This window comes from Macaca nemestrina, chromosome 3 (assembly GCF_043159975.1).
Source record: "Macaca nemestrina isolate mMacNem1 chromosome 3, mMacNem.hap1, whole genome shotgun sequence".
Classification (NCBI taxonomy): Eukaryota; Metazoa; Chordata; class Mammalia; order Primates; family Cercopithecidae; genus Macaca; species Macaca nemestrina.
This window is the reverse complement of record NC_092127.1, coordinates 132,870,880-132,886,086: the sequence shown is the minus strand read 5'-3', so window position 1 is coordinate 132,886,086 and position 15,207 is coordinate 132,870,880. Positions and strand designations below refer to the sequence as shown.

Here is a 15,207-nt window from a genome sequence, read left to right as displayed (position 1 = left end):
TATAGAGCCTGACGGTACATCAATAAATCAATAAATAATACTTTCCATTATATTTATTGCCCAAAGTTACACAGCTAATATTGAGCTGACACTTTGATCAGATTCTATACAAATATGAACCCTATACATTTTCACTACCATATGTTTGTCCATGTGGAGTTGTTTCCACATATGTAAAATGAGGATCAATAACAAATTACTTCAAGAGTTTATTGGTGAAGATTAAAAGGTCAGCATGTGTACAAGTGCTTTATACATTTTAAAGTGCTATGTAAACACTTGTTATATAATGTAGCACTGGATTCTGAGTACCTGGGAACTTTCAAATATGGCTATTTTGCAGGATTGAGAAATAAAATGTTTTTCTAAGTCTCATTTTATTTACTATGATGTCTTAGAGGTGGGAGGGAAACATGCTGTATTTACAGTGAGCAATCAACTAGTAATCGACAGAAGTAAATGACTACAGGTGACCATCTCCAGATCAGATCTCTTCTGTGCCAACAACCGAATTTCTCATGTGTAACAAACCACTTCTACCTGGATGAATCCTTGCATCCGAAGTAATTTATCCAAGTCAAAGATAAGCAGCTCAACAATGTATTTTGTGAACATGTAAAAATAGTAGCTGAGGGATTAAGTACATATTCCAGTTAGTTAATCCAATTGATGCAAATATGGATTAACATCATATCTGGGAGGTAAGTGTTTAACTTAAATATTACTTTTGGCAACTCATTATTAATGTTATTTAATGAGACATAATCATATTAATATGAGCCAATATTAAGAATGTTTTTCTTGTTTCAAAGTATTTTGCTTCACATTTTATTTCACTTGCTACATTGAAAATGATTTTATAGTAGTTTTTACATGATTAAGAGCATAGACTTTTTATTTTTTATTTTACATATTTAAGGTATACAACATAATTTTTTATATACATAGTGCTATGGTTACTACAATCAAGCAAATTAACACTTTCATCATTTCACAATGTTACCATTTTTATGTGTGTCAAGAGCACCAAAAATCTGTTAACAAAAACCTCAAATAAAATACAATATTATTAACTGTAGTTCTCATGTTGTACATTAGATCTCTAGACTTATTCATCCTGCATTCAACTCTGTATTCTTTGACCTACATCTTTCCAGTGTGGCCCATCCCTGGTAGCTACCATTTTGTTCTCTGTTTTTATGTATTTGACAGATTTTTTTTTTTTTTATTCCACATGTAAGTGAAATTAGCTTTCTGTCCTACAACTTCAAAGTTCATCCATGTTGTGGCAAATAGCAGAATCTCTTTCTTTTTTTTAAGGCTGAATAATATCCCTGTGTGTTTGTGTGTGTGTGCGTGTGTGTGTGTTTCAACATATTTTATCCATGTCCCTTGATGTACACTTAGGTTTTTTCCACACTGGCTGTTATGACTAATGCTGCAATGAACAAGAGAGTGCAAATATCGTTTCGAAGGGTGATTTCATTTCCTTTGAGTAGATACCCAGAAAAGGGTCTTTTGGGTCATACACTAATTCTATTTTTATTTTCTATAGGCACCTCCACACTGCTTTTCACAATGGCTGCACCTATCTACATTCCCACCAACAATGCACAAAGATTCCCTTTTGTCCACATCCTTGTCAACACTTGTTATCCCTTGTCTTTTTGAAAGTCATCCTAACAGATGTGATGTGATATCTTATTGTGGTTTTGATTTGCATTTTCTTGATAGTGATGCTGATCATCCTTTCATATGTGAGTTCTTTATATATTTTGGATATTAATCCCTTATTAGATAAATGGTTTGCAAATATTTTCTCCCAACGTATGGGGTTTTTATTTTGTTGATTATTTTCTTTGCTGAGCAGAAGCTTTTTAGTTTGATGTAGTTTATTTACTTATTTTTGATTTTGTAGCCAGAGCTTTTAGTGTGATATCCAAAACAATTTTTGCCAAGGCCAATGTCAAGGAGCTTTCTCCCTATGTATTCTTCTAGCAATTTTAAGGTTTCGAATCTTACATTGACTTTTTATCCATTTTGAGCAGATTTTTGTGTATGGTGTAACATATGGGTCCAATATCATTATTTTGCATGTGATATCTAGTTTTTCCAGCACCATTTATTAAAAAGACTATAATTTTGCTATTGTGTCTTCTTTGCACCCTTGCTGAAAATTAGTTGACTGCATACGTTCAGGTTTATGTATGGGTTCTTTACGCTGTTCCATGTGTCGGTTTTTAAAGAGCATGGACTTTAAAGCAAGACTTTGAGTTCAAATCTCAGCCTCACATGGGGAAAATTACTTCATTTCTCTTTCACTTATAATAACGACAAGAACAAATATATGTAGTTCATGACTACATATTAAATGAGTAAATACATACAAACAAATAGAAGATTGGCAAATATTATGTACTTTATAACTGCTTGTTACTTATTGTTAATATCAGCCATTATTATTGTTTGTGTTCTTGAAATACCTTGTATATAATAGGTGATAAGATTTTTAATGATATAAATTTTGCCTTTTCCACATATTTACTTTGTTTTTCAAGAAATTAATAATATCATTAACGGTCATAGCAAATAAGGTCTAGTCATGTCATATTCCTTCCATGCCTCTGTTGCAGACTCTCCATTTGAGTGAGAGAGCAGGTAAAAGACTGTAAATCAATCCTAATAATAACACATCTGTTGGGAGTCACAGCAGATTAGATAAATGACCAGTAAACATTTTGTAAGGGCTGAGTGAGTTTTATTTTTTCTGGCATGTTAAATATGACCAAGCACAAAGGTGACCTGATTTTCCTTGCAATATTTGTTTAAGAAAACAGCTATGTCATATCCTTGGACCTTGAATATTTACAAGTTTTTCCGAACTGGAATACCTGAATTCCAGAAGCTTTCTGATATGTGATGGGTGTGTGTGAGTGTTTGAACAGATGTGAGACTGTGGCTTCCAGTGTGGGGAGATATGGTCATGCATGTCTAGAGTCTCTGTCAACATTTATAATTTTGCAACGTATCTGTGTTTGTAATTGTGGACATTTGTAATTTGCCTGTGCCCAGAATTTGCTCTTAGAAATAATCTAGACTAACGTTAGAAATACATTTGGGCACTTAAATTTAATTCTAACTCTAGAGTTCCCATGGCTCTCAAGAGTCGTTCTGTAGTCCCCTGGATTGGAACACTATGGCTTGGCTCTTCTCTGGTCCCAGTGTCATCCTAGAGGAGAAATTCTTAGTGTCAGACCATGAACCACTTTTGAGAACCTGATGAAACTATGAACTCTGCTTTTAGGTAAATTTGTGTACTCTAACTCACACTAAATTTGTCAGCATTTCAAAGTTTCAGAGATCCCTGAGGTCCCTTTGCAAACTCCTCTCAAAGAATCAGTTGCAATCAGTTGGCTTTATTGTGCAAGAATCAAAATATTGAATGTGGCATGAATGTAAAATGTAAGGAGAGAAGAGCTGAATCTGTGAAAATCACATTTTCAATTGACTGAAGGTGGACAAATGACTGAAGGAGTGTGAAGTAGTCGTTTGGTTTCAGCAAGTCCTATAAAAAATAAAGATAGTTTAGAAATTTATTCATAGTGTGTTAACAGTTCTCATGATACATATTTATTTAGCTTCCATAATTTTTCTTTTTTGTCTGTATCCCATAAGTTAATGAGATTAAATATTTAAATTTAAATATTTAAAATAGGCATATAGTAAACTGAAAATAATAGACATGTAATATTTACAGAAAAACTGTCTTTTACATGTTTCTTTACATTTTGCATCAGTAAAATATGTAACTACTTATTAAATAACTTGCTTTCATGTGGTCTTTAATAAAATTTTCTTATTTTGTTCTCAAAAATAGGATAAGCCAGCTGTCTAACCAGCTCTTATTCTCTTTTTCTTAACAGATATCCTGTTGAACAGCAACTAAACAACACACTTTACCCATACGCTAGTCTAAGGAAATCACAGTGTATTTTTCCTGGTTTTTGGCAAGTTAGCCCGTATAAAAATAAATGACATAGTAATTAAGCCCCACTGTCTGATATTAAACAGGTTTGGTTTGCCTCCCATTTGCATGTTCTAGCTGTGATAATTTACTTAATGTCCTCAGTCCTACTGGTTTTTATCCCTAAATTTGAGATAGGAATAGTATCTGTTTCATATAGTCACTATGGGAATCAACAGACATAATTATGCACAGTTTTTATCATTTGGTGGAGACTTAGGATATTGGTTAAAAATAAATGTTAATATTTATTAATTTTACTTTATCTTTTCCAATACATGACATTTTACAGATCGATCAGTTTTTAAAATCCTTTCACATGTGCATTCTCACTTGAGTCTCATAGCAACCAGAAATGAGAAAATAAAAATTCAGAGAAAGTAATGACCAGCCTATGGTCATTAGGCAAGAAGATGAAAGAAGCAACCTTTTCTGGGCTAATAGTAGTCCCATGATATCGCAGACCATTGTCTGGTATTTTAGATCATAAAACATGTAAATATCTGATGGACTGAAAATATTTGTTGCAAAGAAACTCAAAATTTTGCAATTTTCTCCCCAAAGTGTGTTTTTAATTTTTAAATTTTTTATTTTTTTTGAGTCGGAGTCTCGCTCTGTTGCCCAGGCTGGAGTGCAGTGGCGCGATCTCGGCTCACTGCAAGCTCTGCCTCCTGGGTTCATGCCATTCTCCTGCTTCACCTCCTGAGTAGCTGGAACTACAGGCGCCCGCCACCAAGCCCGGCTAATTTTTTGTATTTTTAGTAGAGAAGGGGTTTCACCATGTTAGCCAGGATGGTCTCGATCTCCTGATCTTGTGATCCACCCGCCTCGGCCTCCCAAAGTGTTATGATTACAGGCGTGAGTCACCACGCCCAGCCTCCCCAAAGTATTTTACACTCTTTGGATATTTTTCACTTTGTTAATCATTCTATTTGTTTAAATTCTTCTCATAAGTTTCAGATTATTTTAAACTCTACCATTATCCATTGGTCCAAGTAATAAATAGTAACATTTTGCATCACATTCAGTGTTCTGAAAGTATCCTTTTAATATTTATGTTTTTCAAGTTAAGCATTATAATTCTTCCATGGGTTTATCTTAGAATAGGAGAAATATGAGAGGCTTAACTTCATGAATCATTTGGAAATGATGTCTGAAATAAAGAAATGCATGGAAACATATCGTTCCTTTCACTCTTCATACTACAATGAGAGTGCAAGAGAATTGTTACAGAATTAAAATTTACTTAAACCCATATTCTATATAACTTCTTCTAAAATTACTTTTGAAATAAAAATCATGAAAGTGTTACTTGCTGTTTTACTCTACTGTCATAGTTTGTGTGTGAATAAGGATGAAATAAAACTATTAGATTCTAAGAGTGTCCCAATTGTCATAAAAAAGTTTGATAATAAAGTTGCCAATTATTTTCACTTTGTCAAATAAAATTATTTTAAATTTCTAGTTGGAACAGAATCTGGTATATCAATGCTATGGGTTTACCAAGGTAAAATTGTAAGTACCCTGTTTTTTCTGCTTCTGTAATACACTTAGTTTATCTATTTGTACTATTTTAGAATTTATGGTTGTATTCATAAATCCATGCTTCTTGTCAGAATTATTCATTTTGTATATTGTTCATTTACCTGTGTTGTCTTCTTTGGTATTTCCTTGGTGTTTTCATGCCGTAGGTGTAGTAACTGAGACTGTGGTTGTCTCAGGGGTGCTCGTGATGATGGACTCTGAAAAATCTTCTGGAGTGACTACATTGTCCACCGTTGGTTCAATGGTAGGAGCTGGTGTAGGTTCAACAGTAGTGATGGTATTGATGGTAGGGATGATTATTTTATCCTGAATTTTCTTTGGGGGGATGGCAATAAATGATGGATGTAGGTTTGGGCGACGTACCACAGTGGGTAAGTGGCTATTTGGTAGGTATTGCCGCTGAGGAATTTGGGCATGTGGCCTAACTACAGCTGGGTTTGCATAATATGTGCGAGGCACATATGGATTATTAATTGCTATAGCTGGTCTATGTTGGTACAAATTGGTTCCATAATAAGGATAGCTATTTGGCACATAATACATTGGGACATATGGAGCTGTTTTCTGATAGAACCGTCTTTCACCGTTCTCATGGCACTACAAAAAAAGAATAAATTATACAGAATATTATTATTATAGACCCAAATGTAGAAATACCTTAAATCTGCATTTTTTGAAATAATATAGTATGTGCCATTGAGTAAGATATTAGAAGTAGGGAACCCAGCAACAATATTATTTTATAAGATGTTGATTTGTACATTGCCTTTCCACTTCATGATTTTCAATATTATAAATATTATTTTGATAATATCAATATAATATTTGTTTCAAAGAAATTAGATGAGTTTATTCATAATGTAAACCATATTGCCCAGAGTTTGGCATATATAGAAAGTGATCTGACATGTTAGCTATTATAGGTACAACACAGAGAAAAATCTCACTCAGAACTTTGACATGTTATATGCAAGCACAACATGCAGACACACACAAAATGGCACACACACACACATATGTATTCTCACCACATATTTGTAATTGATCTCAAATTTTATTTATTTAAAAATTAGCCTAAGAGCACATTTATTTTTCCTAAACTAATTATAGCAGAATAGTAATATAACGTGATGTGGAGTGATTCCTGGATTTGAATTTTGGATTTTTTTTTTTTGTTTAATTTTCTTCACAAAAGATTAGATAAAGAATTGTCTATATCTTAGCATGGATGGTCTTTACAATTTGGCATGTTTTTGCAGTGGCTGGTACTGGTAGTTCCTTTCCATGTTTACTGCTTCCTTCAGGAGATCTTGTAAGGCAGGCCTGGTGGTGACGAAATCTCTCAGCATTTGCTTGTCTGTAAATGATTTTATTTCTCCTTCACTTATGAAGCTTAGTTTGGCTGGATATGCAATTCTGGGTTGAAAATTCTTTTCTTTAAGAATGTTGAATATTGACCCCTACTCTATTCTGGCTTGTAGAGTTTCTGCGGAGAGATTCACTGTTAGTCTGATGGGCTTCCCTTTGTGGGTAACCCGACCTTTCACTCTGGCTGCCCTTAACATTTTTTCCTTCATTTAAACTTTGATGAATCTGACAATTATGTGTCTTGGAGTTGCTCTTCTCAATAGATGCAGAAAGGACCTTTGACAAAATTCAACAGCCCTTCATGCTAAAAACTCTCAATATTAATTAGGTATTGATGGGACACATCTCACAATAATAAGAGCTATTTATGATGAACCCACAGTCAATATCATATTAAATGGGCAAAAACTGGAAGCATTCCCTTTGAAAACTGGCGCAAGAAAGGGATGTCCTCTCTCACTGCTCCTATTCAAAATAATGTTGGAAGTTCTGGCCAGGGCAATCAGGCAGGAGAAAGAAATAACGGGTATTCAGTTAGGAGAAGAGGAAGTCAAATTGTCCCTATTAGCAGATGACATGATTGTATATTTAGAAAACCCCATGATCACAGCCCCAAATCTTCTTAAGCTGATAAGCACCTTCAGCAAAGTCTCAGGATACAAACTCAATGTGCAAAAATCACAAGCATTCTTATACACCAATAACAGACAAACAGAGAGCCAAATCATGAATGAACTCCCATTCACAATAGCTTCAAAGAGAATAAAATACCTAGGAATCCAACTTACAAGGGATGTGAAGGACCTATTCAAGGAGAACTAAAATCCACTGCTCAACAAAATAAAAGAGGACACAAACAAATGGAAGAACATTCCATGCTCATGGATAGGAAGAATCAATGTTGTGAAAATGGCCATACTGCCCAAGGTAATTTATAGATTCACTGCCATCCCCATCAAGCTACCAATGACTTTCTTCACAGAATTGAAAAAAAACTACTTTAAAGTTGATATGGACTTGAAAAAGACCCCACATTGCCAAGACAATCCTCAGTGAAAAGAACAAAGCTGGAGGCATCAGGCTACCTGACTTCAAATTATACTACAAGGCTACAGTAACGAAAACAGCATTGTACTGGTACCAAAACAGAGATATAGACCAGTGGAACAGAACAGAGACCTCAGAAATAACACAACACATCTACAACCATCTGATTTTTGACAAATCTGACAAAAACAAGAAATGAGGAACGGACTCCCTATTTAATAAATGGTGCTGGGAAAATTGGCTAACGATATGTAGAAAGCTGAAACTGGATCCCTTCCTTACACCTTGTACAAAAATTAATTCAAAATGGATTAAAGACTTAAATGTTAGACCTAAAACCATGAAAACCCCAGAAGAAAACCTAGGCAATACCATTCAGAACATAGACATCGGCAAGGACTTCATGTCTAAAACACAAAAAGCAATGGCAACAAAAACCAAAATTGACCAATGGGATATAATTAAACTAAAGAGCTTCTGCACAGCAAAAGGAACTACCATCAGAGTGAACAGGCAACCTACAGAATGGGAGAAAATTTTTGCAATCTACTCATCTGACAAAGGGCTAATATCCAGAATCTACAAAGAACTGAAATTTACAAGAAAAAAACAACCCCATCAAAAAGTGGGCGAAGGATATGAACTTCTCAAAAGAAGACATTCATGCAGTCAACAGACACATGAAAAAAATGCTCATCATCACTGGTTATCAGAGAAATGTGAATCAAAACCACAATGAGATACCATCTCACACCGGTTAGAATGGTGATCATTGAAAAGTCGAGAAACAACAGGTGCTGGAGAGGATGTGGAAAAATAGGAACACTTTTACACTGTTGGTGGGACTGTAAACTAGTTCAACCATTGTGGAAGACAGTGTGGCAATTCCTCAAGGATCTAGAGCTAGAAATACCATTTGACCCAGTCATCCCATTGCTGGGTATATACCCAAAGGGTTATAAATCATACTGTTATAAAGACACATGCACGCGTATGTTTATTGCAGCACTATTCACAATAGCAAAGACTTGGAACCAACCCAAATATCCATCAATGATAGACTGGATTAAGAAAATGTGGCACATATACACCATGGAATACTATGCAGCCATCAAAAGGATGAGTTCATGCCCTTTGTAGGGACATGGGTGAAGGTGGAAACCATCATTCTCAGCAAACTATCACAAGGACAAAAAGCCAAACACCGTATGTTCTCACTCATAGGTGGAAATTGAACAATGAGAACACTTGGACACAGGAAGGGGAACATCACACACTGGGGACCTGTCATGGGGTGGGGGGAGGGAGGAGGGATAGCATTAGGAGATATACCTAATGTAAATGACGAGTTAATAGATGCAGCACACCAACATGGCACATGTATACATATGTAACAAATCTGCATGCTGTGCACATGTACCCTAGAGCTTAGGGTATGTTTAAAAAAAAGAATTGTCTATAACTACGTGCCTCTATTTAAAAATTTGTCATAAAAATTCATTGGGAGACCTTTCCGTATAAATAGAAATAAATCAGCAAAATTATACTACAAAGCAAACTCCTAAAATGAGATATATTTAATGTATTCAAACATATGTGGGGAACAAAAGGGGAAGTAAATATAGATGTATGAGAAGTATTCTAGGAGGGGTCAGAGAAGGACCTTTCCTTGTCTTAAAAAGTGGAAAGGGGAAATATTAAGCTTTACTTATGTTTTCATTTTTTTCCAATATGAAATGCTGAAAGAGTTTTCTCATATTGTGAAATATACCTGAAAACCAAAGATACATGACAGGTTATATAAGAAAACAAAACTTTCAGCTAGAACGTCAATGTTGATTCATATCACCTTTTGCTGAAATGAATTTTGGAAATATTATTAGATTATTTAATGAGATGAAATATTTAAGTTTTAGACAGAAGGCATCTGTAGTATGACTGACCTTTACAGAATATATTTTGCAGTTCATGCCTCTAATAGAAATAATTGAAATAGACTTACTGCTGGTTGTTTCTGGTTTTGAACCTCTGCAGCCTAGGGAGTTCCAGAAGAAGTAAGAAAAAAAAAGGAAGACTTAAATCAGTTAAATAAAATTTTGCATTAAAGGCAAAATATGTTTTTTTTTTTATTTTTTAAAACATTTTTCATGATTGATCTATGAGGCTTGTTGGACTACTTAAGAAGCAACAGTAGTGTAACTGATTAGTAATAATAAACTTCATGTTTATATTGTCTTTAAATATAACCACCTAGAATGAAAAAGTCACTGTGGGAAAAATCTATTCATCTGACCGCTGTGCCAGCAAATACACAATACACTTAAATGAAAAGTATGAATAATTTCTATTCAGTTTTTATTAAATATACATTGTTAAAAATTAGAGGAGTATTGAGCCTTTTTTCCTTTCTCTGCTCTCATACTAAGATGATTCATAAGGTTTACTTAGAAGATTTAAAATATTGCCTCTTGCATAACCTTAACATATAAATATGTGTTTTAAATACCATCTTTCATTTGTTTTTATAGTGCTTTTCTTAGTTTTGAATTGTGACATATTTAGAGAATCAGGAGTGAGAACACAATTTTATGGACATGTATTTATAAAACTAAAAACTCTAAAGCTTTTAGAAACTTTTGAAGGGAGGTATAATATTAAATAGTTTTAAATTGGCAGTTCTGGTTTAGGACATTACACATGTATTCGTTGGGTATAAAATGACTCTAGAAACCTTTTGGAAGGTGTGAGTATAGAAAATCAGAAATTTGAGAAGGTAATAAAGTTTCCTTGCTTTAAGACAAAGACTTGCTTTTCTTTAAATATATTAAATCATTAGTTTAAAATGTAAAGAAGTAATATGAGTCTGGGCATGGTGTCTCACTGTGTAATCCCAGCACCTTGGGAGGCAGAGGTGGGTGGATCATCTGAGGTCAGGAGTTCAAGACCAGCTTGGCCAACATGGTGAAACCCTGCCTCTACTAAAAATACAAAAATAAACTGGGCATGGTGGCGGGAGCTTGTAGTCCCAGCTACTCAGGAGGCTGAGGCAGGAGAATTGCTTGATCCTGGGAGGCAGAGGTTGCAGTAAGCCAAGATCGTACCACTGCACTCCAGCCTGGGTGACAGAGTGAGACTCTGTCTCAAAAAAAAAAAAAAAAAAAAAAAAAAAAAGTAATATGAATATTATAGAAAGTATACTTTAAAAAATTCTGACAATCTGGATACCTTAATGCAATATCAACCTATGCTATGTATTCCTGGTATATGCTTGTCTAAAAAGTATCCTGCATTTTTATAAGAAATGTGGTATCTCATTTTTTAAAATTTATATCATAGGTTTCATACCTACATTTTTATAGTTGATAACTAAGTTGTCAATGATTATGTCATGAAATGTTTATTTCTTATTGTTATCTATTAAGATAAAATTTTAATTATAAACAGACAGATGATTAACATCTGTATACCAGTGGCCTTTTTAATAATTTCCATTAATACCTTAAAAAGATTTTTCACAAATGTCATTAGTTTTCAGCGATTCTTTGATAGAAATTATCAAATTGTGGTACAGAAAATTTGTGCCAAATTAAAATGTCACCAATAGGCTATGTATTTATGCAGTTTAGTACATAATTGCTAGTAAAATATTATCTAACTATTTTCATTTTGGGGGAAGGGATAAAATAGTACATAAAAGATGGTATCACATTGATGTTTTAATTTGTATAAATTTGACTGCTCATAAGATTGAATGGTAAAAATCAATAAACTTAAATTATTTTTTTCTGTATATTTGTTCATGTCCCTGAGGCCTGAAGCCTTTGTGAAAATGGGAAGGAATGTTTGAAAGACAAATCCGGCTCAGGTAGCTCAGGAACAGGTTGCTATGCAGCAGGGATTTGTGGATCATTTTATGATTTAAACTTTAAGCCCTATTACTCAAAGAGAAAACCTAAGTTCTAAATGTTCAGGTGGCCACAAAGTATCTGAGTTGTAGAACTCAAAGTTTTAAAAGGTAATTTTGACTCCAAGAATTGACCTAATAGAGTTAATAGACATGTTATACATAGGCACAACATGCAGATAATAGAATTAATTAATAGATGTTAACTTAAAAGCAAGTCTAAACTTAATAATAAATAAATATTACAGAGATTTACAGAACAAGGACTAGTGCTCCCCAAAATTTTACAATCCAGGAGGTGGACATATACCATTATTATGCTTGCCTCCTTTGTGAGTGCCTAGAATCCCCAGATGAACATGAAAATAAAAAGAGGCAATAGCCAAAACAACAATAAAAACAAGTCAAAAAATTAAAAGACAAAAACAGAACTTTTTCTAGGTCCAGTAGCCTTAAAACATTGCATATAATTCAAGATAATGCCTGCAAACCTTCAAGCTGTTTATGGCCACGGATCCCTGGAAAGGGGTCAGTCAATTGACATAATGGAGAAGAATGTAGCAAAAGATAATGATTCGAATATTAAAGGCAGAAGTATCAAGGTCTTTGAAACTTGTGAAAAAGCTTAACCAAAGTTGACCTTTGAAGGATTTTGTTTCCATAAAGACATTGGAGTCTGGGTGAGATACGAACTTAATTAAAATAATTTCTGATTCCCGGACTATGATTTCTGTAGTTATTCTTTCTGAATTATCTTTAATGCACTTATAATTTTAAAATGTTTTCAGTATTGTTTTCCCCACAGAATGTATTTTCTCTATAGTATGAGAATTTTAAAAGTTTCCTATATATGATTAACTATGATTTCTTAATTCACAGAACTAAATGGATATCCAAAAGAACATGACTTTGATTTTATAATAGAAATAATATTTAAAAAATTAACCTTAAAATATAACAAGTTTGTAGATATTTTGGTCTATGAGGTATAACTGTATTAAGAAATTTGAATAGTTAGAGCCCTTAAATAAAAATTTCTTAAAGTCAGTACAAACTGGTTAGATGAAATTAACTTACCAAAAAAGGCAGGGTTAATGCCAGGACATTCACAACTAGAAGAAAACTCTTCATTATTGCACCTAAAGATACATTTAAAAAATTAATTTAGAAGAATTTGTTACTAGAATTTTAGGAGTGACTTGAATACAATGTTTGCTTTGATTAAGAAAAAAAGCCAGATTTACAGGTAGATTTAGCCAATGTGAAAAATTTATTTTAACAAAAGAATGTAAAAACTCAAACTTGGAGTAAAAAAATTTCTGAATTTAATTTTTGACAGCATTAATGGAATTATAAAATTATCATTACTATGTCAAATGTTGAGATTATCAAGGTAAATATGATGCAATGAGTAGCATCAATTTTAGGAAGAGTGTTGAAATATACATGAATAACTGTAAGAGGGAAAAAAGTAGAAAATGCCACAAAAGTGGTTTTCTACTAAAAAAAGTTTCAGTTAAGAGAAGCAGCAGTCTTTGTGTGGGAAAATGACATACAGGTGAGGCTTGCCTATGCAGGGTTTAATAGGGAGAGAAGTATTTCAAGTAGAGGAGAAAGTCTTGAGAATCACCATGAACATTTGATTGGAATCTTGTATGAGAAGAGAATTACAAGATTGGAAGGAAAGTTTAGAGCAGAAAAAGTAAACACCTTTAAGTTAATGATGGGTGAAAAAGCTAGGCATGACTTTATAAACAACAGAAAACAATTGATTGTTTTCGGACTAGAAAGTGTATGACTATACATTTTTTGGAGGACTGAGTTCTAGACCAGAGTTCTCTACCTCTGCAACTTTGATCAAGTGATTTCCCTTTCCTGGGCTTTACATTTTTTTACCTGTAAAACTAGGGTTTGAACTTAGAGATTTCTAAAATTCTGTAATTCCATGATCAATCCAACAGAAGTATGTAGGATGGAACGGGAAGTGGAGGGTTATGAAACTGTTTCCTTTATGACATGCTTCTCTAATAATCATAACCGATATGATTAACTCGAGTGTTTTAATAGGAAATATAGAGATGATAGAGTGGCTTTGACTAAAATATTTAAAGAAATAAATAAACCTTATTTTTCTAAAAGAGTATATACAGTGTCATACCTTCTTATTTGATTTTTAATAAATCATCTTTTTAGACAATAATAATATATGATACCCCAAACTTTTTATATTTAAGTATATATTATGTTTAGGAAGTAATTACTAACTTCATCTTGTTGCAGCTATTGTTATTGATATACTCATATAAACTTAAATCACCACAAACTTGAACTTTACAAAAAAGATTCACAGAATTAAAGTCTCAGATAGGGGATAGAAAGCACATTGTACTCCATTAGCGTCTGATTCTCAGGCAATAATGATTAGGAAGGCTGTCTACTGAAGTGACTTCAAAACTGCCCATACGATGTCATCCAATTTCCGTTCGATGGAACTCATTTGTAATCAATTTGAACAATCTAAGAAAACTCGTATTTCTTTAAGTGGGATGAAGCTCCTTATTAATGCTTCACTTGCTAGTGATCTTTTAGGATTATAGACTGAAAATATTTTCATGATGAATCACAGACCCCTTATCAATTCACACAGTAAAATGATATGTAAACAAAAGAAAATATTCTATAAAATGATAGTAATTTGTTTTTGGCACAAACTAAAATTACAGAGATAAGACCATACTTTGCATATCAGCTACATTTGCATTTGCCCTCATCACTTGGTAAGAAGAAATAGTTTGTGAAATGGTAGAGTTATACAGCTTTCATGAGTATTTGAAAGGCATGTTTTAAAAAAATTATTCCATAACACATAAAATTATGACTTTTATAGAAATAAAATTTGAAAGTTATTAAGGGATCAATTGCGATTATTATCATGAGTCCAACTTCCTGAGGAATTAACTCTCAACGTTTGTCTGTAGGAATATGTTAAACGCCTTTTTTGTTCGTAATTCACAATGTCTACTATGATTTAGCTGGTGTCAGAATTCGACTGGAACCCAGATTAAAGTTAAAAATAAATTTGATCATAACACCATTCAGAACTTAGGTTTAGGTTAGAAATTAATTTTAAAGTGATGCTAGGTCATATTCAAGCTTAACAATAACTAAAAGGAAGAAAATGTGATTCTGAAATAACTATGGTGATGTCCAAACTAACTACTGTGAATATAATCACTTTCTTTTCTCAGGTGTTTCAGCAGCATTACCTTTCCTCGTGCCAGTCAGGTCTTGGTTGGCAGTAGGTTGAGTTGGCTTGTCA

The 15,207-nt window shown here is 33.4% G+C and overlaps 1 protein-coding gene across 1 annotated transcript; it reads right to left on the bottom strand.

Annotated features, from left to right (window-relative positions):
* Positions 1–5,670: 5,670 nt before the first annotated feature.
* Positions 5,671–15,207, bottom strand: LOC105477337 (casein kappa). Its single transcript, XM_011733810.2, has 4 exons — positions 15,155–15,207; positions 12,966–13,027; positions 9,987–10,019; positions 5,671–6,166 (listed from the first exon to the last, which is right to left on the bottom strand). The coding sequence occupies exons 2-4, from the start codon at positions 13,017–13,019 to the stop codon at positions 5,705–5,707; spliced, it is 549 nt and encodes a 182-aa protein (XP_011732112.2). The 5' UTR covers positions 13,020–13,027; positions 15,155–15,207; the 3' UTR covers positions 5,671–5,704.

Excerpts from the sequence above, each read along its gene's own strand:
- LOC105477337 (XM_011733810.2), bottom strand. The coding sequence starts at position 13,019 with ATGAAGAGTTTTCTTCTAGTTGTGAATGTCCTGGCATTAACCCTGCCT. Across the intron at positions 10,020-12,965 it reads CATTAACCCTGCCTTTTTTG|GCTGCAGAGGTTCAAAACCA; the intron begins GTAAGTTAATTT and ends GGAACTCCCTAG. Across the intron at positions 6,167-9,986 it reads AAAACCAGAAACAACCAGCA|TGCCATGAGAACGGTGAAAG; the intron begins GTAAGTCTATTT and ends CTTTTTTTGTAG.